General features: G+C 46.0%; 5 protein-coding genes and 1 non-coding gene across 6 annotated transcripts; 2 read left to right on the top strand and 4 right to left on the bottom strand.

Annotated features, from left to right (window-relative positions):
- Window positions 1–4622: 4622 nt before the first annotated feature.
- On the bottom strand, window positions 4623–7371 carry C8R40DRAFT_490374 (uncharacterized protein). The gene is made up of 9 exons (XM_046235230.1): window positions 7363–7371; window positions 6913–7308; window positions 6222–6857; window positions 6159–6165; window positions 6005–6102; window positions 5605–5946; window positions 5399–5530; window positions 5268–5341; window positions 4623–5211 (listed from the first exon to the last, which is right to left on the bottom strand). The coding sequence occupies exons 2-9, from the start codon at window positions 7014–7016 to the stop codon at window positions 4853–4855; spliced, it is 1752 nt and encodes a 583-aa protein (XP_046083630.1). The 5' UTR covers window positions 7017–7308; window positions 7363–7371; the 3' UTR covers window positions 4623–4852.
- Window positions 7372–9446: 2075 nt separating this feature from the next.
- Window positions 9447–10726, top strand: C8R40DRAFT_1173610 (uncharacterized protein; the record flags this gene model as incomplete). Its single annotated transcript, XM_046232049.1, has 3 exons — window positions 9447–9606; window positions 9708–10214; window positions 10281–10726. 3 exons carry the CDS (start codon window positions 9447–9449, stop codon window positions 10724–10726), a joined length of 1113 nt encoding a protein of 370 aa, XP_046083629.1.
- Window positions 10727–11044: 318 nt separating this feature from the next.
- On the bottom strand, window positions 11045–13375 carry C8R40DRAFT_1071740 (uncharacterized protein; the record flags this gene model as incomplete). The annotated part of the gene is made up of 11 exons (XM_046226373.1): window positions 11045–11083; window positions 11117–11178; window positions 11246–11422; window positions 11509–11703; window positions 11769–11805; window positions 11865–12004; window positions 12067–12294; window positions 12368–12616; window positions 12662–12698; window positions 12747–12758; window positions 12824–13375. 11 exons carry the CDS (start codon window positions 13373–13375, stop codon window positions 11045–11047), a joined length of 1728 nt encoding a protein of 575 aa, XP_046083628.1.
- A 406-nt stretch (window positions 13376–13781) lies between these two features.
- C8R40DRAFT_t182 lies at window positions 13782–13890 on the top strand. The gene has a single exon. It is a non-coding gene; the product is annotated as a tRNA-Ser (tRNA).
- A 1362-nt stretch (window positions 13891–15252) lies between these two features.
- C8R40DRAFT_490065 (cytochrome P450) lies at window positions 15253–17752 on the bottom strand. The gene is made up of 12 exons (XM_046235229.1): window positions 17509–17752; window positions 17279–17453; window positions 17082–17228; window positions 16714–17029; window positions 16546–16652; window positions 16477–16495; window positions 16245–16403; window positions 16129–16182; window positions 16017–16075; window positions 15787–15939; window positions 15596–15730; window positions 15253–15542 (listed from the first exon to the last, which is right to left on the bottom strand). The coding sequence occupies exons 1-12, from the start codon at window positions 17693–17695 to the stop codon at window positions 15425–15427; spliced, it is 1629 nt and encodes a 542-aa protein (XP_046083627.1). The 5' UTR covers window positions 17696–17752; the 3' UTR covers window positions 15253–15424.
- Window positions 17753–17912: 160 nt separating this feature from the next.
- On the bottom strand, window positions 17913–19219 carry C8R40DRAFT_489992 (uncharacterized protein). The gene is made up of 5 exons (XM_046235228.1): window positions 18737–19219; window positions 18601–18679; window positions 18380–18546; window positions 18287–18318; window positions 17913–18208 (listed from the first exon to the last, which is right to left on the bottom strand). Exons 1-5 carry the CDS (start codon window positions 18871–18873, stop codon window positions 18078–18080), a joined length of 546 nt encoding a protein of 181 aa, XP_046083626.1. The 5' UTR covers window positions 18874–19219; the 3' UTR covers window positions 17913–18077.
- Window positions 19220–24475: the final 5256 nt, after the last annotated feature.

Genomic DNA, 24475 nt, shown 5'->3' with positions numbered 1-24475 from the left:
CCTTGAAGGGGCTCCTAGAAGGTCCAGGGAGGTCCCTAGGACATAACAAGGGAAGGTAGAAGTAACGGAGACCGGTAGACTTAGAAGCGCTAAGTAGTATGAGTTGTACTAACTAGGAATGTCAACGTAGGATTGATGGAGGTCTCGGATGTGTGAGCCCAGGAAGGAGGTCCCGGGAAGTGGGGGGTAGCAGTGGATGTCCTCGAGTGGTGGAGGTAGTAACAGAGAAGCGGTATGTAGTTCGATGTAAGGGTGTCATGCCTTGCTTCTCCGGACCTTTCCCTTTCCTTTCCAGAGCTCCGGTTTATCACTTATACATGTTTCCAATATTCTATGCACCATCCTTACGATCTTTACTGTACATATTACCTGTCACTCCAGTAGCCACATGACATATGTACCTGACAGCCTCATGTACAGTATATAGGCTGGGGACTCCCCTCGGAGCTCCCCAGCGTGTTATTGTCAAATCTTACCTGGAAACTCTTCCTACCTGGCTTGGTCCCTTTAGTACAGTCTACTAGTACTTGCTAACAGGGCCTGACACGTCTCAACAGTCATATATTTCCTCATTATCTGTTTCCTTTATCTCTGTCTCACCTCAACTCTGTTTCTCCTCTCTGTTTCCTATCTCTGGCCTCTTTCTGTCAATCCTCGTATTGTCTACGCCTCTACTTCGACTCATCATCTACGTCGAGGCTCTACAATTCGTCCTTCATCCTTTGGAACCTCCCATTAGGTTCCCAATTCCGCTTCATTGCTCCCTAAGCTCCCCACAGCTTCCCACTCGTATTGGCTACACCTCCCCTCCACATCGAAGCGGTGGTTACGTGTTACGTTCTACACCTCCAGGACCCTCTATTAGGTCTACCCAAGCTCCACAACTACCCCTGGTTAGGCTCCCCTCACCAGTATCGGCACTATCCCATACCTCCTCGTACGGCCTAGGCGGCTACTGCGTTCGCTTAGGCCCAGTCTGGGTAAGACCAGAGCAGGCCTTCTGTGCCAGGGCCTCACAAAGGGGTAGCTTCGACATTACCTAGATCGAGGTCCCAGAGCTTGTGGAGCAGTTGGGGAGCTCGAGGAGATTTGGGGAAGGTTGGCTCACCAAGGCAGTAGGCATTGGGGAGCTTTAGTATTGTTCGAGGGAGCTCAGGGACTCACTCGGATTGCTTAGACGTGAAGTAAAAGTGTATATTGGATTGTATAGACAATCGTAGAGACAAAGATAAGAATAGAGAGACAGAGATAGAGAAACTGAGAAGCAGGTACAAAGGGACAGGGACTGGACCTATGCAAAAGGGTGTGTGTTCAAAATATACCAAGCTGGGGATATTTGTGCTACGAGGGTACTTATATAGCTACAGGAAGTGTGTCATGCCTTGCCTGATTTTGCTTCCTTACCTATCATATTCCTCCTTACTACCTTCCTATATCTCCCCACTGTATACCCAGAGCTCCCCTTGTCCGCTTTTACCATTATGTAATATGCCACATGGCTGTCACATGTATAGTATATAGGCTGGGGACTCCCCTCGGAGCTCCCCAGTGTGTTATTGTCAAATCTTATCTGGAAACTCTTCCAACCTGGCTTGGTCCCTGTTAGTACAGTCTACTTGTACTTGCTAACAGGGCCTGACACGTCTCACCTGTCATACATTTCCTCTTTATCTGTTTCCCTCAACTCTGTTTCCTTCACCTCTGTTTCACTCAACTCTGTTTCTCTTCTCTGTCTCACCTCTCTGAACACCTCTCTCAACTTCCTAAGCCTCTTCTATGACTTACAGTCTACGTTGAGGCTCCACACCCCCAACCACCTCCATCCTCACCAACTACACCTCCTTCCCCCACTCCAGGACCTTTGGCTAGGTCCACCCAAGCTCTGCAACCACCACTGGTCAGGCTCCCTACACCAGTAGCAGCACTTATCCCATCTCTCCTTGTACAGCCTAGGCAGCTGTCCTGCTTGCTTAGGCCCAGTCCAGATAGGACGAGAGCAGGCCTTTTGTGCCAAGCCTCACAAAGTGAACAAGAGAACACTTGTTTGCTAGCCGGCTCCATGAGCCGGCTGGTACAAGTTCAGTTCCAAGGCAATCCTCCTAAGGATCTGCAAGCACATAAATTGCAGTTGTTGCGCAGAGGCAAAGTGCTCATAAAAGAACAATGCATGAACAATGCAAGTGTTTTTCTACATAAACACCCATACTTGATATAAGCAAATTGGAGAGAGTAAATTAAATGTAGATGGACCAAAGGTGCACTTTGTACCCAAGCAGAGCACAGTAGTATTGAAGTGGGTCCATTGGCACCCAATCAAAAAAGGACATTGGACCTATAAGAAAGCATGGTATAGGGGAAGCAGTTTCTCGGTTCAGGTATATAGAAGTGGAAGAAGCCCAGAGGGCAGGGAGATGACTGTCAACTGAAACAGAGTCACACTGTCAAGTCAAGTAGCAGTTAGTTGACTTCAAGAGAAAATAATGATAATAATTTAGGATTAATAAAAAAACCATTAAAAGCATAAGAATCAGTAAGAAAGACCCTTGTATAATAGGTTAGTATAGAAAAGAGAAAGGAGAAGACAAATTATCAGGTAAACCTACGAAGGATAAATAGGAAGTAAGTTCAATGAGAAGAGCACTTGTCATCAAGAGGCAAGTTAAATCCAAATCAATTCTCTTACCCCGCCATCAATCAAAAGGAAAGGCCGGTGGTGGCCCGTGGACTGCAAGAGCAAGTCTTCACAAATCATAGGATAGGAAGGTGAAATGTGGCTCAGGCTAGTAAATTTTAAAAGGGAAAAAGTTCTCACCCTTAAGTGGTCACAGTGGCTGTGCAATTTTTTTTTGAGCGTATAGAACGAATTCTATAAATGGAACTCGTAATTAGGAGCCTTGACTGTCGAATCGGCTGTGATCTAGATTCGCGTGTCTATCAGGCAGGGGGTGTGTTGATGGGGTTATCAGGCATGTCGAGGGAGGTTCAGCTGAGTTGTGAAGGTTGTGATAGAGGTAATGGTTGCATGGAAGATGTACCTTCTTGGGGAGGTACGGAGATGGTTCCGAGGCTAAGGATTAGGGACTTGTGTGGTCTATGATCGTGGGGTTGGTATTAGGCTGGCCTGGTAGTGGTCAAGGCATGACAGTATGTGTAGCGAGAAAGAACAATAAAGATGAGATTACAATAAAAGGTAGATCTCAGAATACTGCGCGGCGAAATAGGGCACTGAGGCATGGACTTGACAGCTTTTAGTAGCAACAATATTAGCAATTCTTTCAGTTGTGAGTCTTTATTTTAACCAAGAGGACAAAAATATTGATTCAACTGTTCTTATATTAGGTATCATTGGATGGAAATATTATATTGGTATGTGATGCTGGCTTTCTGATGGTGGTAACTGTGAGCTACATCTGCACAACCTGGCTGAATGTCCAAGAGCACTCTTCAGCCAATATTGCTCTGGCAAGTATACAGGTTTTGCAGATGTAGTACAGTAATAAAAGTACTTGCTGAAATATTTGATTTCAAAATCAAACAGCCGACCACTCTTGAACTTGTTATTCCATTTTTTGACATGTGGGTGCTAATCAGATTGTCCACATCTGCAAAACCTGGATATTCGGCTAAGGGTCCGAAAGCAGTTGAGAGCACTTCCCAGCAGTGAAAGCACTCAAAGCATACTGCTTTCAGTGCTTTCAGCACTGGGATCTGCTGGGATCTGCTCTCAGTGCTTAGCCGAATATCCAGGTTTTGCAGATGCAGCTGCTTCCATTTTGACTTACGCGCGATGCAAATCTTTCAGATTGCCTAATCTGCTCATCAGCCGTTTCATGCTGAATTTGCGCACATACTTTGCTAGGACCCCGGATAATTGGGGATACAGTTGTTCGGGAATTTGGACAAATTTTGAGAAATTTTTCGAAAATTCTGTTCAATTTTCGGACATTTCAAGGCCTCTGACGGCGGTAGGTTGCTCACAGGGGTTCGGACATTTTTTCCAGCTTGGGGAGTTATATCTGCAGGTGGGAGTCCGTGGGACTTTTGGAAATTTTTTTGAAGCCTCCCCGAAGATCATTTAGGCGAGCGCTAATTTGCTTAAGCGCCGGCGGCTGGTCGACTTTCGGACATTTTTTGACAGAAATTCTTGATTTTGGTTCGGACATTTCAGCCGAAATTCGGCAATTTTGGGAACGACCTTCACTGTGATTATCCGGGGTCCTACTTTGCTTCAGGAAACTCCATCACAGCTACTCTAGGGGAAGGACTCAGCAATCTTCCTTGAATTTTGCCACCAACCGGATACTAGGGAATATTGGAGCTCCATTGGATGGTGGATCATTTGGGGAAGGAGATGAGCAGGAGGAGGAGGAATTTAGAGCTATTGGGGAAAGTCATGAGGAGTTTGAACAGGGTCAGGGCTTAGGGCGTTGATAAATATTGACACAGAAGGCTGATGTTATTAACTTGATGGTACGAAACCCCTGTGGAATTGGTTGGAATAGAGACGGGTAGTACCAGGGGAGCTGGTTGGACCTGAGAAAGTGAATTTGCTACATAAAAGCCTGATTGTTCTTTGTTTCCATAGTAATATTGGCTCACACAAATACCGGAGATGATTTCTTATTTCATTAGTGCATATTTATTATGTGATCAAATTGTGCTTCACTCATTGCTCATATTTGCCAATCATTTCTTCCAACACTTCACACCTCCTCTTCCAGTCTCTTGCCTCTCCCCCACCTTCTGAACTGAATACGAGTCAAATTCGAAACAATTGATGACAGAGACCCCGCAACTGGTCCTTAGCGGTTGACACTCTACCTCATCACCGGACTACCAATTTAGAACGCCTCTAACTACTTATCAGAAAAGCACCCGAAGCAACACTCCCCAAGACAACTCCCTCATCGTTTGTATCACATACTCCACTGCAAAATACCTCTTTCATCAAAATGGGCCCAAGACCAAGCTCGACAGCCTCCAACGACGCATTTGCATAAATGGTATTAGCAACTAGGGCCATGGTCGTACCATCCAAAGTCCACAGACCGATGTCAATGTTACCAGATTGAGTAGTGAGGTGTCTGAAGGATGAGGATGGGCTGAGGATGAATTCTGATAAGGGAGAGGAGCTGGATGTGAGAGCTTTGGCGAGTGAGGAGGCGGAGGCTTTGATGTCATCTGGAGTTGGATCGTCCCATGAGACAACACCTGAGGGCAAACAGGTTTAGGACGATCATATTAGAGCTATGTGTGTGGGCACATACCTAATCCGCCGTGATTAATCCCAATAATACTTTGAACGACCCATTCTTCACCGGTAGGGTATCTTGTCCAATATCTGATAAGGGTGTAGGAGTAAGATTGATAGTTTCACGAGAAGAAGAGTTGAACACACGTATCATTACCAAACCCCTGAGGAACCGTCCAAACGACTTTATCCAATTCCCACCCCTCGATGAAAGCTCTCTCGTAAAACTCATCCATGCGTGTGGAGATGTCTTGGAAGTTGCCTTTACAGTTATCGCACCTGTTGGTGCATGTCAAGTTGGAATCATCGATCCGAATTCCCAAGTCGAATGTAATAATACACAATACACATACCCGCAATCTCCATAATCGACAGTACACGGAGTCCCCCACTGATTCGAGAACGTTACATTATTCCCGATCATATAGGTATCCTGTAGCAAGACATCCGCACCACCAGAATACTCGGACCAAAAATAATTCTCGCAGTTCAACACGAGTGAAACTGGGTGATACCCTGCACCGCCCTGGCCGTCACCACCATCGAGAGAGTTGATAAGGTTTTTAGTGAGAGTAGTTGCATTGAGAGGGTCGGAGGTACCGTCGGGTTCGTCAGCGGTGTACCAGAGGAGGAGGTTGGGACGGGATTTGATGTGGTTGACTTGTTCGGTGATGGAGGTGGAGTTTTGGTAGGTGCTAAGGAAAGAGAATTAAATGATATCACGCCCAACTAACAGGGATACGCAATACGCACTTTCTCATGTCGTACATCAACCATAAACCAACTTCTTGCATCTTGTCCAACACCTGATCAAGGACAGTGATGTTGTCAAAGTCTGGAACGGGATGGACCTGAGCAGTATCCAGGTAAGTTGTTACTGAGAACTTGAATTTGCGATACATACCACAGTAAACCTGAATAAACACTATAATGAGTTGTATCAACCGCCAAACGCTCAATCTCCACGCACCCTTGTTCCTTCAAGATCCCCGGAATAGACAGATTCGAAGCAAGATATGATCCGTACTGGGTATAAAAACCAATCGGGAAAACATATTGGTAAGGACCATCTTCACCCGTGGGTGGTTTCGCCAACAGCGCACCAGACCTCATGTCCATCTTGGTCACTCCGCCAATTCCCGGTGGTTTCCCTGGAAGATACGTGAGTAGAGACGAGGCAAGGAGCTGTTCTCCTGTGGACAGTGTGCCGATACAAGTCAAACTGAACGCATCCGTCTGGGGTGTCAGAGTGGAAAGGGAGAAGGGTAGTGCGTGTTTGGAGGCATTGAGCGGGACTGAGCTTGAAGTGAGGATTTTGCCGTTAACGAGTACTTTAACTTCCAGACTCGAGTCAGAGAGATTGATATTAGCGGTAGATGTGCTTAGCGGAATCGCGCCGGAGATGTTGGTGAAAGTGACGGGGGTATCCACAAGGATCGAGGTGAAAGAGGAATCGGTTGGATGAGAACCGAGGTCATCAGGCAAATACGGTCTCACAGCTGGTCCACAACGTAGTGCGATATGAGGTTGGGTGAATTCAAGAGAAGTGGGGAATTGGCCGCCTGGATTCGTCACTGGTTCTGTAATCATATAATTCTTACCGCACCTGTGACAAAAGCACTCAGAAACAGTGATCCCAATGCAAAGTTTGACGTACGCACCAAGTCTGAGCAGAGACTCCATCATGAAAAACCCAACCCAAACCCAACCAGAGTCCTGAAAGCGAACCTAGCGAGAACGAGGATAACCTTGCTGACTTGGGCATCACACGCAAAGTGTTTAGAGGAGATGACCGAGCTCCAGGCAGAACTTATATACAGTCTTGAGAAGATGGAATCTTATTATCATATAGAATTGGCCATATGGATGTAAAGGTCACGAAGAGATTGAGAAGAGAAAGTTGTCGGATTTTAGAACACATGATAGGTAGGTGTGAATGGGTGAACGTCAAGTCATCGTGCATCGAAGGCTCATCGTGGGCAGTCGAAGGCAAATAATGATAGATAGCAATGCGGACAGCTATGATACAAGGTTCCAAAATCTGAGAATAACTATATCTGAGTGTAACTCTGTCAGACCAATAAGATAGCACATTCAGATACAAGACGCACCACAATTACTTTACTTTACTTATTGCATCTCTCCGCTCGTCTCGCCTTCATTCATCTGAGGACGAGATCCTGGTTGGTCTGTAACCATGTCATTCCCCAACAATGCCCTCCGCTCAGAGTTTCCATCCTGCAACTCGTCCGGATATTGTGGACGAAACGGACATCCACAAGAACAATTATCCGAACTGCATAAGTCGCAGTGCTCTCCACAACTTTGATGACCTAGCACACACAAGAATCATTTCTGTTAATTACTCGGATCGACCTGAATAACTCACGAACGGAAGCGAAATCGGTGCAAAAACCGGCGAAGACATCACAGAGCCCAACGATACAGAATCCAAATATTTCTGCACAAGGTTCGTGCATGAAACGCTTTGTTATGGCGCTAATTCCTTCCGAGAGAGAAGGGGGGCGAGAGCCTTTATACCGCTGTATGTGAATAGAAACGCTGAACAGTCAGACAATGGGCACACTATGTATCCTAGAAGTAGAATACATTTCCGTTAAATCTACACAAGGCTAAAGAGCAAGTCATGTGTCGCCTTATAAAATCGCTTTTCCTCCAACATCTCCAAGAACGATACAATAAAGTGACGATTAGTCCGAGGGAAACGTTTACCTGCCATCATAACAGGAATTTCATCAACACGACCAACGGTGTTCATGATATCTTGATCACTAGGGAAATGCGCTGTTCCCACTTGTATAAGCGTGTAGCAGCGTCGCCGGTCATAATCCCTAACAACAAGCTTGCCGCTTCGCGGATCGAGTCCAGCCCGGAACCCTATTCCATCTCGGTATGGAGAATGTCCAATATAGATCCAGGATTAGTCGGTGGGTTCGAGTGCTGCGCTTTGATCCAGGAGATAGACGAGGACATCCTGGCCAGCTATGGATGTATTTGAGAAAACACATATCACAACACGTTAGATGGATGAGGAAAGAAGAAACAGAAAAAACAATTCAGATCCACGCGAGGACGTACACGGGAGGTCAGCCATACGTTTCCAGAGTAAAGTCGGCGCGGATGCGGGTCCGTTCCCGTGAGACAATGGGATAGCGAATACGACGGCGCTGAAGAGCGTGACGAGGAGGATGTATATAACGGATGAATGCTATAACATGAATGACTTGAACATCATCAGATAAGTGCGCGCACGAGCGGGGTCTAGATCTCGTCGGTTTGATTCAAGAAGGGGAAGCCGTCGGATTGAAAGAAGTTCGAAAGTGACTGGGAGAGTGGACTCGGAGCGGGCACCAGTGGTGGATGGTGGATGGATTGGTAGCATTGGGGGGACTTGAGACCTGTTGAACAATTTGAGCAACAAGGGCAGTTTACTAAGAAAAAAAGACAAGAGATTTACGTGTAATAAGAGATTTCTCATTCTCTTTGCCAGCAAGAAGAGTCTTTTTTTCGTTTAGACCAGCCGCTGGGGATTACGGATGTTGTTCCCATACTCCGAAGTCATACATAGTGCGTCCGAGTCGGAAGTCCGGGATTACTATCAGCAGGACCATCATGCTAGTCTCCGAAGGCGGTGGGATAGGGTGGGATCTGGTGGGATGTATACCAATGTCGCTAAAATATACAAGCGTTTGACAGGTTTGTCAAAATAGGACAGGGGGAACTACATCTTGCCCTTATAACCACGACTCTCTCTCTCTTTGCTGGAAGAAGGCCGGACCTCTCTAGCTCTATATTCTGTTTCTTATGTACGCCTCTCTTTTTTCCGTAACCATGAAACAATGAACTCTGTCTGTTCACTCACCTACAGCTGCGGTTGGGATTCTCCGAGTCAAACTTACGAACACTTTTGTTTTCCAAGATTCAAGAACGGGCAATCTACTTCTTTTGCCTCCCTATCCCTACCTCCTCCAGCTGTGTTATTTCACGGTGAGAGACCCTTCGTTTCGTCCTGAATAATATATAATTTGGTCTATTTCATCGGAAGGGACCGCCAACTCGCTGTGTTCTACTATGTAAGTTGTTCGATTCCTCCCGTCACCAATGGGTATTGAGAACCATGTCCTTCCTTCCATGTAGTCCCGTTTTTACAACACCAATATATCACATACATTCAATGAAATCTTTCTTCCTCGTACCACCATCATCAGCATCCTGGCTGCGCTCATTGATCGTCCTATCCCTCCTTCTCTCCACGGCATTTTCCAACGCTACATGTGCTGCTGCTCCAGTATCTCCTACCAATGAACTCACACAAGATTTTCAAAACATTCCACGTACGTACATCTTGCCTTTCCTTCCCCCCCCCCCTTCCCCCCTCCCGCCCACCTTTATTCCATCCTAAGTCTATATTCATCCAACATTCTCTCACCTGTAGTTAATACCAATGTCAAAGTCTGGATCCTGCGTCAAGATACCCCGCAAAAGGCGGATCCGGATAAATGGTGGATTTCGTTTGGCGATCAACAACATATCGGCGTAACTTTCCGGGCTGTAGACTCTGGTCCGAGTCGACAGCTTGAGGAATACACGGCAGAGAAACATCGACTTGATGGACCGTTGAGTTGGATTTTGTTGGGAGAAGCATATTTTCCGAGTGGTAATGTGATGCATGATATTCTAGGGAAAGGGTCTATCGATAGACTTTTAGCTGCATCGCGATCCCGGCAGGGAGGTCATGGTGGTGGCGACTCTCCTAGTCTTATGTTCATTCAAGGGGTCTGGAAGTCGCTGGAGGAGAAGAAGGTTATGAAGACAATGACGGGGCATTTCGACAAGATAATGGAAGGGGCGAATCATGTGGGCTCAAGTTCAAGTACCCACTTGGCAAGCAGTGACAATGGAATTGGGCCTCGGCCCCTCCTTCCGAAATACACCATACCAAGTAGGTATTTTCCAAAAGATACACTGCTCTTCTCGTCGTTTATTCACATCGATTCCCCTTACATAGCCAACGCCGACGTGAAGGTTTGGCTCCTGCGTCAAGACCGTGACGATCCACAGGGGGAACTTAATCCCGATGATTGGTGGATCTCTTTTGGTGATTCCCTGTATGCCGAAACCACTTTCCGGCGTGCTGCAGACGGGCATGGTGTCGAGGAATATGCTACGCGGAAACATGCCTCCATCGGGGCGAAAACTTGGATATTACTGGGGGTAGCGCGATTTCCCAGTCATGATGTGATGCAGAATATCTTCGGGGATGGGCCTATGAATGAACTCTTAGCTGCATCATGTTTACAGCAGGGAGGTGGCCCTATTAGTCATCCTAGTCTTAGGTTCATCGAAGGATTTTGGAAGAGGTTGGAGGAGAAGAAAGTTATAGAGTCATCAACGGGGAATTTGGATAAGATCTTAAAAGGAGAAAAGTATGAGAGTTCGTGGTCCAAAGTATAGGTGGAATTTGGCAGTACTTGGCATTTGCAGGTTTAAAAAAATAATAGTACCGCTTAAAAATCCTATACAATCCATCTCTAGTTATAACTTGGAACTCATTCACCAATCATCCCTCCCAACACTCCATGTCTCGACGTCTCTTTCTCTTTCCCCTTCTGAATCCGAGTCGAATCCAAGATCATTAATCGCAAAGAGCCCATCACCGGTACTTAGTGGCTGCCACTCCCCATTAGAGCCATCACCACCACGATAATTGGGAAACCGAGCGGCGACCCAGAGTTTAGAAATTTGTAATCGGTTGTCGGAGGGTAGGTTCAGCTAGTTTCCCTCCCAAGGGTACCAGTAATCAGACTGGGCCTGACAAAAAGAAGAAGGATATTGTTGACGGACCTGATATCCACCGTACTTTACAGCATCTTGATTAAGCCACCCGACCAGGTATTTTGTTATTGCTAAATTAGAGCAAGCAGGATTAATGAGGTTGGTGAACATATTCTGAAGCCCATGACTTCTGCTCACCAGCTTGTTTCTCAACACCATATGCCATGAACGTGCGTCCGTAGCCTTTCCCGACCCGCTCCCAATGCCTCGCCCACATAAAATTGGAAGACGGCAGTTTAGCTTGTCCAGCCCATACTTTGGATAACGCCGCAGAGGTGAATTCGGAGTAAAGGAATGTTTCGATGCCGGTGTTCACTGTTTTTTTGAGTTAGGAGGGGAAGGAGGGAGAGGTTGGGATTAGGGGGGGACTCGGAACACAAGACTAAGACTTGAATACTTACTATTAATAAACCCAATTGTCGGTTCTTCAATATAGAATATATCAAGATGGAGGCTTCGGATATGGGTTCCATCTGTTATCAGTGGTTGTTGACGTTGAGTTGACTTGGCGTCTGTGCCTTGAATCGGTATGCTTTCATTTGCACGGAGAGAGGTGTTGATGTATTGGGGAAGGAAGGGGAATGAATAGCGGTATCCTATGATCATTGATTAGAGGAAAATATATACAGATAAATGGGTGTAGTATATTAAACGAACTCACCAGTGGCTAAAATAATTCTGTCGAATCCGTTTAATATCTTCAAAGTGTATCAGTAAATTACTGGGCGTTAACGGAACCCAAGAGAGACAGACGTACGGTACCGTTGAAAAGCTCGACCTTGCCGGAGGTGATTCCCGGTGCCGTAAAGGGATGAAATGATTTGATTTCTGGAACGATAGAAACGTTTCGCGGGACTCTGGATAAGTGCATTTTCCGGGGGGGAGTATGCGCAGAGTCTATATATATAGGGAAATAAGGAGATTTAGATAGGAAAACCTCGGGCGCTATCAGTACATACCTTCGCTATCCCGAACGCTCAAAATGACTTTCCCAGCCACCCCGTCCAATTCCTCAGCTATTTCAGTTCCGCTGACCGATCCACCGATGACTAACACAGACTGATTAGCAAATTCCTCTGGGCGACGATATTGTCGGGAGTGGGAGATGAGATGAGGATAGAGGCTAGCCCATTGTGAAAGACCAGGAATATCAGGTGTGTTGGGTGCGTTGAACCGTCCGGAGGCAACTACAATGGCATCGAAGTGCTGTGTGTAGGCGGTTAATAACAGGAATGAACAAATACTACATAAATTCAATACTCGCTTCCTCCCACCAACGAATCTTGTACGAGTTGTTCCCAGTTTGGGTGAATTGTCGAAGGAGAAGTGTCCAACCCGCTTCAGTTTTCGTTTGTTGTCCGTTTTCAGTACTTGTGGTGATGTTGTATCGTTTAGTGACGCGTTCGACGCGGGTGTTATAGGAGACATCGAGATTGTTGTCGTTACTGTTCAGTGAGAGAAAGGAGGCGAAGGTGCGGACGTAGCGTTGGAGGTGGGTGCGGTTAATGTCTAGAAGGTGTCGGTGGTTGTTAGGGTGGACGAGGAACGACGTACCAATGGGAGTCTGTTCTGGCCAAGGTAATGCTCGAAACTACGCCCGAGATTAGAACTTGTTGTGACAATATATCGAGGAACAAACCTCTTGATATGACTAAAAAGTGGCGCGTCGCGTAATAAGCATATTCTCGAATAATAATGAAAACAAAATTCCCCTACCCTCGGTCCAGTCGCACCCAACCTTTCCCAAATCGGCTTCGGAGCTCTCTGATCAATCTTTACTTCCAACACCCTTTGCTCCTCCACGCCCTCAAAGCTCTTTTCATACGGCAACTTCACACCATCTGGTGGCAGATCCGGCTCGAAATCTGCTTTAGATGTAGGGAAATTGGGTACTGGTGCATTCGGGGATGTTTCGTTGGCGGTGTAATGCCAATTCCCACCGGGCATTGAGTCGCGCTCGAAGAGTCGGACATAGAAGTTGTTGAGACGGGAGAATTGGTCGTAGGCGATGAGGCCGCTGGAGTAGAGAAAGAGAATGGGTTTGAGGAAAAGAAGAAGAAGTAAAAATCCAAAGAGGGTATACCCAGCTCCTGCACCAATGATTGCCACTCGATGAATTGGCCATTTGAATGTATATGACGAGGCCTCGTGGGGCGCTGTAATATCCTCAAACGGGTCTGTAAAACGAAATGGTTGTTGACGAGGTTGAGCAGCGTTCAAAGTACCAATGCTGCTGAGTATAAGCACAGTGAGAACGAGCGATCGCATCTAGAGTAAGCGGGTGTCGAAGAGCAACACTGTGTCCGCAGATGTATAATACATATATAGCTTTATTTCCAGCACGCAGGAGCACGCCACCGTCGCCACATTTCGCGCTAGCGGGATACCTTGATCTTTTTTCAATGCTTGTGGGAGAAAGAATAATGGAATAGTTCATTTGGTTGATTTCAGGCGGCACCAGGCGTTTGGTTTATTGACAAGGCAAGCACAAATTGAAATTATTGATCGTCGTGGTAGAAGGAGACACACTGTTTGAATTAGACGCTGCTAAATATATGTTACAATTAAGCGCCTGTTCAGCCGCTATACAATTCAAGGAACGAGCGGAGAAGACACCAGGTGTGGCTGTGCAACTCGCTCTCGTTTTCATATTGATTGTTTCCCCAACAGCCAAGGCGCTATAGCCAAGTGGTTACGGCGACAGATTAGAATCAGAGGATTTTCATAAATATGACCTTATCTGTTCCTCTTTGAGGGCGCAGGTTCAAATCCTGCTGGCGTCGTATACAGAGCACCTCTACCTGGTTGTGTTTTTAGCATCTTTTCTGAGGGGCGGGGTTTTTTTGTTCCTTGTCTTCGTTCATTCATTCCTCATTTCTTTGCGTTCACCCTTTCCCCCTCCCCCCTTTTCCCCCTTTCCCCCTTTCCCCATAACATCCAAAATTAGTCATAGAATAAATGAGTAAATAAATCCTGGACACCGGATTCAGCACAATATCTAATATTTCCACTTCACCACTGTGGCTTACACTTTACTTACCAAGGTCTATAATAGAAATATCTATGTTGTGTTTGTATATAATATTACAAGGATATGAGCATTGAAATATTCAGTAGTAGACAAGAGGATTGTGGCCATGCCAGAGAAAGCAGCTGAACTAAATTTACAGTGGTAAAATTGGTGGTAAATGTGGACTTGTGTATGAGAAACTGCGGGACTGAGTTTTCGAAATGATCAAAAACAAGATTGAAGCTTGCTTATCGGAATATAATGACCCTTTGTCACCACATAGAACTACTTGAAAACATCCACCTGCACCTTCCTGCCTTCCGAGTTCTACTAGTTTTTTGCAAAACCACCCCACCAGTGTGTGGCATAATCTTGGGCAAGGGGTGCCAAGGGGTGCCATGACCTGTATTGGTGTCTCGGTGAGACAAAAGAAGGAGAAAAGAGGATAGCACACTCCCAGTGCCGGAATGGCTGTTGCCTATAGGTTGGAACTGGTGAAGCTTTGCACGGGTGAGGATTGTGAACGTTAGGATATTTGAGTTGAACGTCGAGAGCACGTTGAGAGGATGCTAGATGAGCTTGAACTTGAGCTTCCGGAGATTGGCAAAGAATTAGAGGAAGGGTGTGATACCATCGAAAGGCGGGAACATGTACGACCCTCCGCATGTACTACGGATCCTCGGCTGCGGAGGGGGTGGGAGGAAGTTTGAGCTCGAGATTGAATACTTCCTTCCGTCATCATCGTGCTTATCTACAGAGAAGGGAATAAAAGGTGTTAGTTACTGTGGTAGGAGAAAAAATAAACACGCAAGGAAGGGTAAACAGACATAGAACTAATGAGAGGGAAGAGATGAATCTAGGATATCGATAAGGAGAACCACATGTACATATATTTGCAAGAGACAGAACTCAAAATACAGGTGCCAGCGAACGTCTTGACAACGGTAGGGAATGAAGGAAGGGAGGTCTTACTGTGTTTAGAGATAAGTGTTAATATCCTATTATTCGACAGCCTCTACATCGTAAATGTCTTGTGAATATGCAAGAATGAATATGTATGCATATCCTTCGTCGGCGCGTCGGGCCCGCTTCCCTTACCACCACTCTCGCATAGCCGCTACTATACACGATACTATCTTATGAATACTCATACATCCCTCCAACTTCATGGTTTGATTCCTATTCCTACTTGTAGAAGTATGTAAGCTAGTACAGCGTTAGCATTTGCACTACTGTACACGATAAGCCTTGGTACGAAGAAACTTTACACTTTTATGATACCAATTTACAGTCTATCAGCAAGGCCATCACTGTCCTGGAGTAATATTTGTCCTACTGTGTACTACGTCGTCTCGTAAATGTTGAAGGAGCCCTTCCGCTTCTGGGAATCGAGGGAAAATACGACAATGGAAGTTTGGGATTGGACTGGATGAGGAAAGAGTTAGTCAAGACTGAAACCAACCGTGGAAAGCCCCTACTTCAATATATCTTTCGATGGTCCTCGCCCAGCTGCAGAGTTCGTAGAAACTGCGGGTTCAATACGTAGTGCCCATAGTATTGTACATATATCGATGAATAAGGCATTGTCAGCAACGTGTCGTCCCACACAGACTCTGAAATTATTAATCCGTCATCAAGGAGAATTAGAAAAATACAAAGACGAATGTACCTCCTCCCAAATCCATACGAACAATGTCCATCGTCATTTTCGTATTCAGCACGAAGCGCAAATTCAAGGCCTTTTTCAGTCTGGAATAGAAATCGTTCCGGGTGGAATTTATCGGCATCAGAACCATATACATCTTTATCGCGGTTCATTGACCTGAAGGTGTGGATTTTATTTCAACAAATGTGGCTTTTATAACGCTGTCAGATTGAACTAAATGAAATGGAGCTTACCACACGTTTGGTATGCACGATGTGCCTTTAGGGATAAAATAACCTTCGTACCAGTCGTCCTGATAGAAACGAAATGTCGAACGATTCATGGGTAAGACATCTGGCGACATACCTCCATCACAATATGAGGAACAGCCAATGGTATTGCGGGCTGCCATCTCAAAACCTGAATGACATAGAGTATGTGAGTATATTGTTACCGTCTTGCTGAACGATCTTTGGACGAACCTCTTTGACGATTGCTCTCACATACGGAAGATGGACCATATCAGCAAAAGTCGGACTCCGTGATCTTCCTACGACACGGTCTATCTCTATTTGTGCATTCTCTTGAATATTTGGGTGTAAAATCATGGCGTGAAGGAAGAATGATAAAGTGGTGCTAGTCTAACGACCGCGCAAAAAAAAAAAATTAGCAAAAAGGTGTGTAACATGGCAATAATATAACACAGAAGCGCACAGTTTCCAACGCAGCGACACTATAATCGAGTCAAAGAGGTGGTCAAGGGCATACTATGTCAACACGTACGAAAGAGAACCCGCAACCCAGGCTTTTTCTGCATCAGTCAATCCACTTGCTACCTGATCATCTGCTAGCTTGACGCAAAGACTTGTCCGCTGCTGGTCGTTTCTCACCTTTCAAAACATCGGAAGCTCAGCTTCTCCTTGACGATAGACACTGCTTAAGCCTGCTCACCGTGTCGTCAAAATACCTCTCGAAGATATTCGAAATTCGTTTATAGTCTCTTTGAGCATCCCTCTTCCACTTGGCTATTGCGGCAGGGAGATAATCCAGTATTGGGATAAGCTCTACGAGATGAGCGCCTGGATACACAGCACTGGTAAAGCGGTGCGCGATGTTACTGAGAGTTTGGAGCGGGTCCGAAGTCAGGTGAAGTTTCTCGTAAACAGGCGGCGTGTGGGCTTGTGGGGCATCATCGAATACCTGCTCGGGCTCCCCGGAAGAAAGAGATCGTTTCCCGTATATGACAGATATTATAGTTGAAGCAGACCTAATAATTATTGAGGAACATGGACAAATGGCGGGAAGGATTGCATCCGAACCTATTAATTTTCGCAAGCAGGGGAGAAGATGTATCACATAGTAAACTATGAGCAAGTATTATTGCTTCTTCGATCTGGACGGGTTGATATTGCACGCTAATTCGAGCGTTCAGAACAGCATGACCTGCACGGCGCATGTTTTGCCATCTACACAAACGTCAAACTTTGTATGACGGAAAACGGCGAGGCACACGTACGATTTGCCGTATCTCGTGAATGGCATAGACAACTGACTGCCTAGGTAATCTGCCACGATGCTCCTCGGTCGATCTGAGTAGATCGCAGAACGGCGCTCCAAAAGCTCTGTAGCTGCCGCTTTGGTGTTGAGAACCACAATGTTCTGTCCCGCCATATTTAGATACATTATGGGGCCTGTTCAAATTGGGGTGTGAATTCGCCATGGGATCAAGGAAGCAGAAAAACACACCATATTGGTACTTCCACTTATCGAAAATGAGCCATAGCTGAGACGCCGCTCCTAGTTGAAGGACGTTCCCTAAGATAGGCAAACCTCGAGGGCCTGGGGGTAGTCGTTTCCTATTCCAGGAGTTGAGAGCTATTCGGAGCGCTAGTAATGCGAGAAGTGCAAGGCTCGAAAGAACTGAAAACTTCATCAGTGGTCAATCTATGCTGGGGGAGAATCAACAACACAAAGATGAGTTGAATAAAATGAAGGACATACTTTCACTGGAAGGCTCATTGCTTATAAGCATTTCCTATTCTACTCTAGGACAAATCGGACAAGACATAGAAGATGATTTCGCGGTGCACGTTGCCCCGGGATTGTTTCGATCATCATACGCAGGCTAACCGAAAAAGGACTCTAGAGTCTAGATGTTGCTTCGATGATTCAATCTTCCTAGCTGTCCGGGTGGCATCAGCGATGGTGGGGAAGATATCGCGAAGAAGGCGCTAAAGCGGCAGGAAGGTGAGGGATTCGAGCAAGATTCTGACAGGGATTGTATTCGAGAATCTATGTAGTTATCGGTAGCGGCGCTATGTTGAGGATAGGAAATACATAACATATGTCATTGATGAAGACATGATCAAGTAAGTTACTGCACCACTGGCACGAAGAACTAGATAAGCACCGGCCTTAATCGGCTGCAGGGCAGTGACTCTTGAGTCTCAACGTTAACATTGAGCAGAAACAATCAAACTATCAGCATGACTTATGTATAAAACATTTTCAGCTTGATACACACCTTCAGTATTATCAAATCTACGAGCCTGATCTCTCCGAAGCCGCAGCGGTGACGAGTGTGAATGACAAGTTCTACATAGGCAATCCCTCATACCTCGATCTTCGAGAGTCGTCGTCTCTGTTACACCAAGTTGTCGTCCCTGCCAGAAATGAAGTAACAGAGGTCAGACGAAAGGCACACAAGGCACTACACAGCATCAGTAGCACCCTGTACATAGTACCGCATAAACTCGCATATGTAAATCCATTGGGAATCAGAAACTCCCCCGAAGAGGAATAAGTAGGGACGAAAAATTGAGCCGACCATCAGCTCACGATTCCTCGTGCATCGATTACAGAAAAGTCCCCCGAGGTGCTGCAGTAGTATACCAGCATAATACCGCAAACTTTGTCCCTGAATTTATGCTTCCAAGTCACCTATATTCCCACTCGAGTTTGTCCATGGATGCACCTGTGTACAACACAAAGCGACAGAACTCCGGACGGAAAGACTACTCTGTCTGTCTCTATCTTCAGAAGAAAGGGACCGGAGAAGAGAGTACAAGCCGTCGGAAAATCGCTAGCCGTGCTAGTACCCGACAGGATCATTCACAGAACCTCGAGGATAAGGAAAAACAGGTAATTGGCGCATAATCTAGTAGGGGAGAGTAGGGGTCTGTGCCAGTGGTGCTGTTGTATGTTTGTACAAGGACCCCGGGAAGGCAACTGGCGTCGATGGAGACACTCTCGATGTCGATAAAACGGTGGACCAATCACCTTGCTTGCTAGGTCCTTTGCCACCCCGTCTTTACCAAGCGCCCGTGCATTTTTTTCACACACTAGGCGCTTCAATCTCAGTCTAGCTCGCTCCGATGTATTTCTTCTAATCCCTTGTTCATGCACTCATACACTACTTTACCTTTTGTTACCGTACAACCTTTGGTTCGATTGTGAGTGTGGGTTGGAATTTATGAATGCAAGCAAGGTTTATCGTGCCCCGCAGGGGTTCGCTAGTGTAGACGATGGTAGCGGTAGCAAAAGGTGACCTAAGTGACAACAACAACCAGGTGCACCGGCAATCATTGGCATCTATTCGCCGGCCTTTTCCGAGCCCCTGTCACCTTCGCCCAAATCATTCGAACCAAATCGGTCTCCTAGTATGACCACAAAGACTTCTTTCCTTTTGACCACACTGTTAAAGCCAATGCAAGAGCATCTACCATTTCGCCTGTCCTAACTATTATCCTACATCCCCCCATTTCGTTACTACGTTTACGCTTGTCCCGGGCTTGTCCACTATGCATGTTTTCACGTCCTAGGGAAAACCTTATCGTTCTGAGGCAGACTGCATCAAAATGTTCGTGGATGCGTAGGGGTAAAGTTTCATTTGGTCAAAACATACAGTATGCTGTTTTAAAATGCCTTCCCCTCTCTTCAATAAATCGACTAATCACTTCTCAGGTTTCGAGAGCTCAATCAGTCTCGATTCAGCGCTCGGAAATTCGAGTCTTCGCTCATCATGTCAGTGACGCGGGGCCAGTCGTCCAAACCCCCCTTCCAGATTTCTCTACAAAACCTCGTGTCCAATAGTGATCATCTACGCTTAGGACTTTGGAACGTAATAATATTCGTGCTCGCTGCCGATGGGTATAGCTTATTTCCTTTTGCTTCATTAAAAAAAATTATCTGGCAAGTCTTGACCTTCGCCTGAATCAATACAAGCATCGACTCCCAATCCAAATTCGACACTTCATACTACCTGACATCTGTTTATATCTACAGTTCCAGTGGTCCATCGTGCTCTTTGTTCCGGGGACAGCCCCATCGCCACCGAGGCAGACTATATCAACATGTTCATTCAAAGAACTCAATCATCAACAGAATCACAACTGAGGCAACAGAAGAAGGAAGGAAAACCCTTCTATGATGAACCATAGGCTCATTCGTGCTATATGATAAATTAGTTGGGGTATATCAGGGCTAGTCGAATAGAGTCGAATGTTGGATCTTGAAAATTTAATGAACCGGGACCGTGTCGGTATTCTAGACTTTCCTAGTTGAAGTAACATTGAGCCCCTTCTAATTTCACATTTCACATCCGCGGCCACAATCGTACACTGCTCAGTTCCGTGCAACATTTCAATCTCGGACTTGATACCTAGGCAGAAATAGCTTGTTCTAGGTCTGGTAACATTTGGAATTTTGGAGTTCACACAGAGAAGTAGCGACCTGCGTACCTTCCTGCGCTTCGGCAAACTTTTCAAGACCCCTTCTAGCTTGCGCTCTTCAAAAAAAGGCTTTGACATTGGACGTGTTCAACGTTAGAACTGTTGTACAATTTCTTTCTGCGTCCTCGTTCCTGTGGTTCAGATATTAGGTCCTAAAGTCGTAGGTGGAAAGGTAGTAGAACGTACTGTACTTGCCATAAGCAGCAGCTCTATTCAGAGGAAATGTCCAGTCACGTTGCCCCGGATTGTTTTTGATTACGATACGCAGGCTATAAAACATCTTCAGCTTGATACACAACATCTTCAGCTTGATACACACCTTCAGTATTATCAAATCTACAAGCCTGCTCCCTCCGAAGCCGCAGCGGTGACGACTGTGAATGACAAGTTCTAAGCAATGCCTCATACCTCAATCTTGGAGAGTCGTCGTTCTCTGTTACACCAAGTTGTCCCTGCCACAAATGAAGTAACAGAGGTCAGACGAAAGGCGAACAAGGCACTAGCATCAGCAGTACCTCGTAAACTTGCATAAATCCTTTGGGAATCAGGAACGCCTCCGAAGAGGAATATGTAGGGACGAAAAATTGAGCTGACCATCAGCTCACGATCCCTCGTGCATCGATTACTGAGAAGTCCCCTGAGGTGCTGCAGGTACATAGCACACCGTACACCGTGCCTCCTCTAGTGTTATCCGAGTTCACCTATCTGCAAGCTCTCGAGAATGTACATAGATACGCCTGTGTATAGCACACAACAGCGAGTTCCCATTGACCAGTCAACTCTGTCTCTCTTTCTCGTTACCGAGAAAAAAGAACAAGCCTTGGAAATCGCCAAGTTTGCGCTACTCGACAGGGTTCTCTAATAACGGCTCGAATCAAGAAGATAGGTGATTGACGAAGATACAATCTAGGGACCTCGGAATAGGCCGCTAAGTATGACCTGCTATGACCACAAGAAGGCAACTGGCATCATTGAAGACACCCTTGATGTCGATAAGATCGTTATCGCGAAGCATGGACGATGCAGTTTCATTACCATGGAGAAGAAAAGCAAGAGGCGTTGACCACGTGAAATTAGATAAGATTGGGATAACAGAGATTACTAATACTATTAGGTAAAACCCAGCTCGCTGCCAGTATCCAGCTGTATCTCGAGTTCATCTCTTTTCAAATCTTGACCATCAATCTAAGTATGGACTCCCAAGGCCTTCTATGACCACCGAAATTCCACACTACCTGACATTTGCTCAGTAGCCCATCGTGCTCTTTACTCCGGGGACGACATTGCCACCGAGGCAGACTATATTATTATTAAGTGATCAGCATCGTTCTGCATCGTTCTTCTGAGACTCGAACGAATGGTATGTAACGAAACTTTGGTAGGAATTGAATAAATGGACGACGCCATGTAACCTCGGCTGGTTTCCCTTCCCGCCCTTTCCAAGGCTTTCCCATTGGTAGTATTAGGTGGCATTGGGCGTCTGCGAAGTTCATATCCACGGACAATTCTACACTGCTCAGTTCCGTGCAACATTTCAATCTTGGACTTGTCACCTAGGCTGTAATACGTATATCGCGCACGAGGTGCCAGTGGAATCTAATAGAAGTTGATACATGGGTATCGATATGGCCTTGCAGTGGCAGTCTGACGAGACGGCTGTCGACAATTCTCAGTGGATCCAGCTCGAGCTTCTACCAACTACGCAAATTTCTGGAACATTAGAACATCTCTCTGCTTATCGCATCGTCCTTCACCATCCATTACCCATCTCAATCTCCGCTTCACCGTCACGACTCTTTCTCAAATCACTATTTGCATACCCTTGTTGTTTGACGCGATCCTCAGTCCCTGCTCTAAATAACACTATGTCCTTTACGTCTACTAGGATGTTGCGTTTCTGCCTCGGACTGCGAGTCTATCATGGTCATAGCTCTTCCGAATGTTCCGAAATGTATTGGGTGGTAGCTTGATAACGCCCCCTCTAGGAGTTGACACTCAAGTAATCAAATCTTGCAATTCCCTCGGGGGAGGGAGACGGCTCCGACCGAGCCATTTGGGTGGTAGCTTCTGTGCATGACATTGTACAGTTAACTACTCGGTTTGAGAAAATCGTCAAAGAATTTGTCTCTCGCCCCATTACGTGACCCCCAGGATTGTATTTTCTGTCTCAAGTTTTGTCCGCTTTCACCGAGCTTTCAGACATGAAATCAATCAATTTCCTCAACTTGGCAAGGATTAAGCAACAGTCGAGTTCGACACGAGCAATGGTGGAAAAGGGATCGCTTGCGAACGGCGGGAGACGGCAGGAGGATGTCGATGTATTTATCGCTACATAATTCACGCGTTCTTGAGTATTGTAAGATGGATAACTTCGACTGGAAATCATTCAGTATGTACATATCATTGTCAGCTGACAAAACCTTGGACTCCGAACGCCGGGCTTCAGCACCTTTCAAGAGCACCGGCCTTCTGTGAATATTGAGTCAGTAGTGACTCCTGGTACCATTTATATCAGAATAAAGAACATTTCAGATTCATATGCACACATACCGTGATCTACTACGATATTTCTAAACCATTGTGACTTTCGACGGCAATAATCATGTCTTGGAAACGGGGGACACAACATTCTAAGGTGAGTATTGAACACAAACTTTGACTAGTCCTAGCCTTTGCAGCTCTAAGCATCGTCTTCCCTTGCTGATGGAAATACAATTATTGGCGAAACAAGCAGATCAGATAAGAGGTGCACACCAGTCAAGCGGCGCCGCCAACCATCAGTATCACCTTGAAGCATACATATTTGAATCCTTGTGGGACGAGGAATTCCCTCCGAAGAGGAATGGGAACGAAAAATTAAAGCCAACCACGAATTCATGATTCCTCGTTCATCGATTGTTGGGAAGTCCCCTGAAGTGCGGTAGGGCACATACACCACTGACCATACACTGGGCGTTATCAATCATACACCTATATTCCATCTGCAAAACCTGGATATTTGGCTAAGCACTGAGAGCAGATCCCAGCAGATCCCAGTGCTGAAAGCACTGAAAGCAGTATGCTTTGAGTGCTTTCACTGCTGGGAAGTGCTCTCAACTGCTTTCGGACCCTTAGCCGAATATCCAGGTTTTGCAGATGTCCAAGACCCCCAAAGTGCCCATAGATTCCTATCTATAACACGCAGCGACCAATTCCAAACGACGACACCTTGTCAGGCTCAGCTTCGGCTAAGATAGCAAGTAGCAGCCGCTCAGAACTCGTCGAGCTCCGAGTTATCCGACATTTACCCAGAAACATCTCGAGGATCGAAACAGCTGTGGATGCTTAAGATAGAGCCTGAGAGCATGCTACGCGATATATGCACCCGTTTTCACCTCGGGAAGGCAACTGGCGTCGATAAAGGTACCCTCGATGTCGATAAAATCATAGACCGTAAGCGATGGTGGCGGTAACGAAATAAAAGGTCTTAACCAGCTTGCACCTGTTTTGACGATCAGATCAGATAAGCAGAGATAAGATAAACATACTCTTCTCTTGAACATTCAATCATCATTCGTGCCAGTCTTCAAGCAGATTGACCTGCCAATAATAGGTGCTCTTGACCCATTACCAAAGATCGACAATGACATGGGGCTGATCCCCAAAGACCACTGAGCTCAGGCCTCAACTCAAATATCAAAAAACTCAACGACTTCCGAGAGTTATCACTGATTTGCTCAACGCTACACTCGTTCCGGTTGCACTTGCGATTTATTTCTGAATCCATGTGTCTATGGCCATCAGCGTCTCTCCGGACTCACTATACCGCAGTAGATCGGTTGCGTTCTCAAATCTCCCAACCTTTGACCAGGCTTTTTAGACCTCCGTCAAAATCAATCAACGCAATGGCCTTCCTTGGCCACCAAACTTTTTGTACCACCCTTAACAGCACTGTCAAAGCCAAGTACGTTGCTGGCCTAGTCGATGCACTTTAGCCAACTTGT

This window comes from Lentinula edodes (assembly GCF_021015755.1).
Source record: "Lentinula edodes strain Le(Bin) 0899 ss11 chromosome Unknown C8R40scaffold_31, whole genome shotgun sequence".
In the NCBI taxonomy this organism is placed as follows: Eukaryota; Fungi; Basidiomycota; class Agaricomycetes; order Agaricales; family Omphalotaceae; genus Lentinula; species Lentinula edodes.
Note: the sequence above shows the minus strand (reverse complement) of the source record. Positions and strands in the feature narration are given on the sequence as shown.

Coding starts and splice junctions, on each gene's coding strand:
- C8R40DRAFT_490374 (XM_046235230.1), bottom strand. CDS start 7,016: ATGCCCAAGTCAGCAAGGTTATCCTCGTTCTCGCTAGGTTCGCTTTCA. Junction 5,947..6,004: donor TTGATGTACGACATGAGAAA/GTGCGTATTGCG, acceptor CTCTTTCCTTAG/CACCTACCAAAACTCCACCT. Junction 5,531..5,604: donor GTCGATTATGGAGATTGCGG/GTATGTGTATTG, acceptor ATGCACCAACAG/GTGCGATAACTGTAAAGGCA.
- C8R40DRAFT_490065 (XM_046235229.1), bottom strand. CDS start 17,695: ATGAAGTTTTCAGTTCTTTCGAGCCTTGCACTTCTCGCATTACTAGCG. Junction 15,940..16,016: donor TCGTGCATACCAAACGTGTG/GTAAGCTCCATT, acceptor CCACACCTTCAG/GTCAATGAACCGCGATAAAG. Junction 15,543..15,595: donor CCATCGAAAGATATATTGAA/GTAGGGGCTTTC, acceptor TTCCTCATCCAG/TCCAATCCCAAACTTCCATT.
- C8R40DRAFT_489992 (XM_046235228.1), bottom strand. CDS start 18,873: ATGATCCTGTCGGGTACTAGCACGGCTAGCGATTTTCCGACGGCTTGT. Junction 18,319..18,379: donor GACGACTCTCGAAGATCGAG/GTATGAGGGATT, acceptor GCGGCTTCGGAG/AGATCAGGCTCGTAGATTTG. Junction 18,209..18,286: donor TAGATTTGATAATACTGAAG/GTGTGTATCAAG, acceptor GTTAACGTTGAG/ACTCAAGAGTCACTGCCCTG.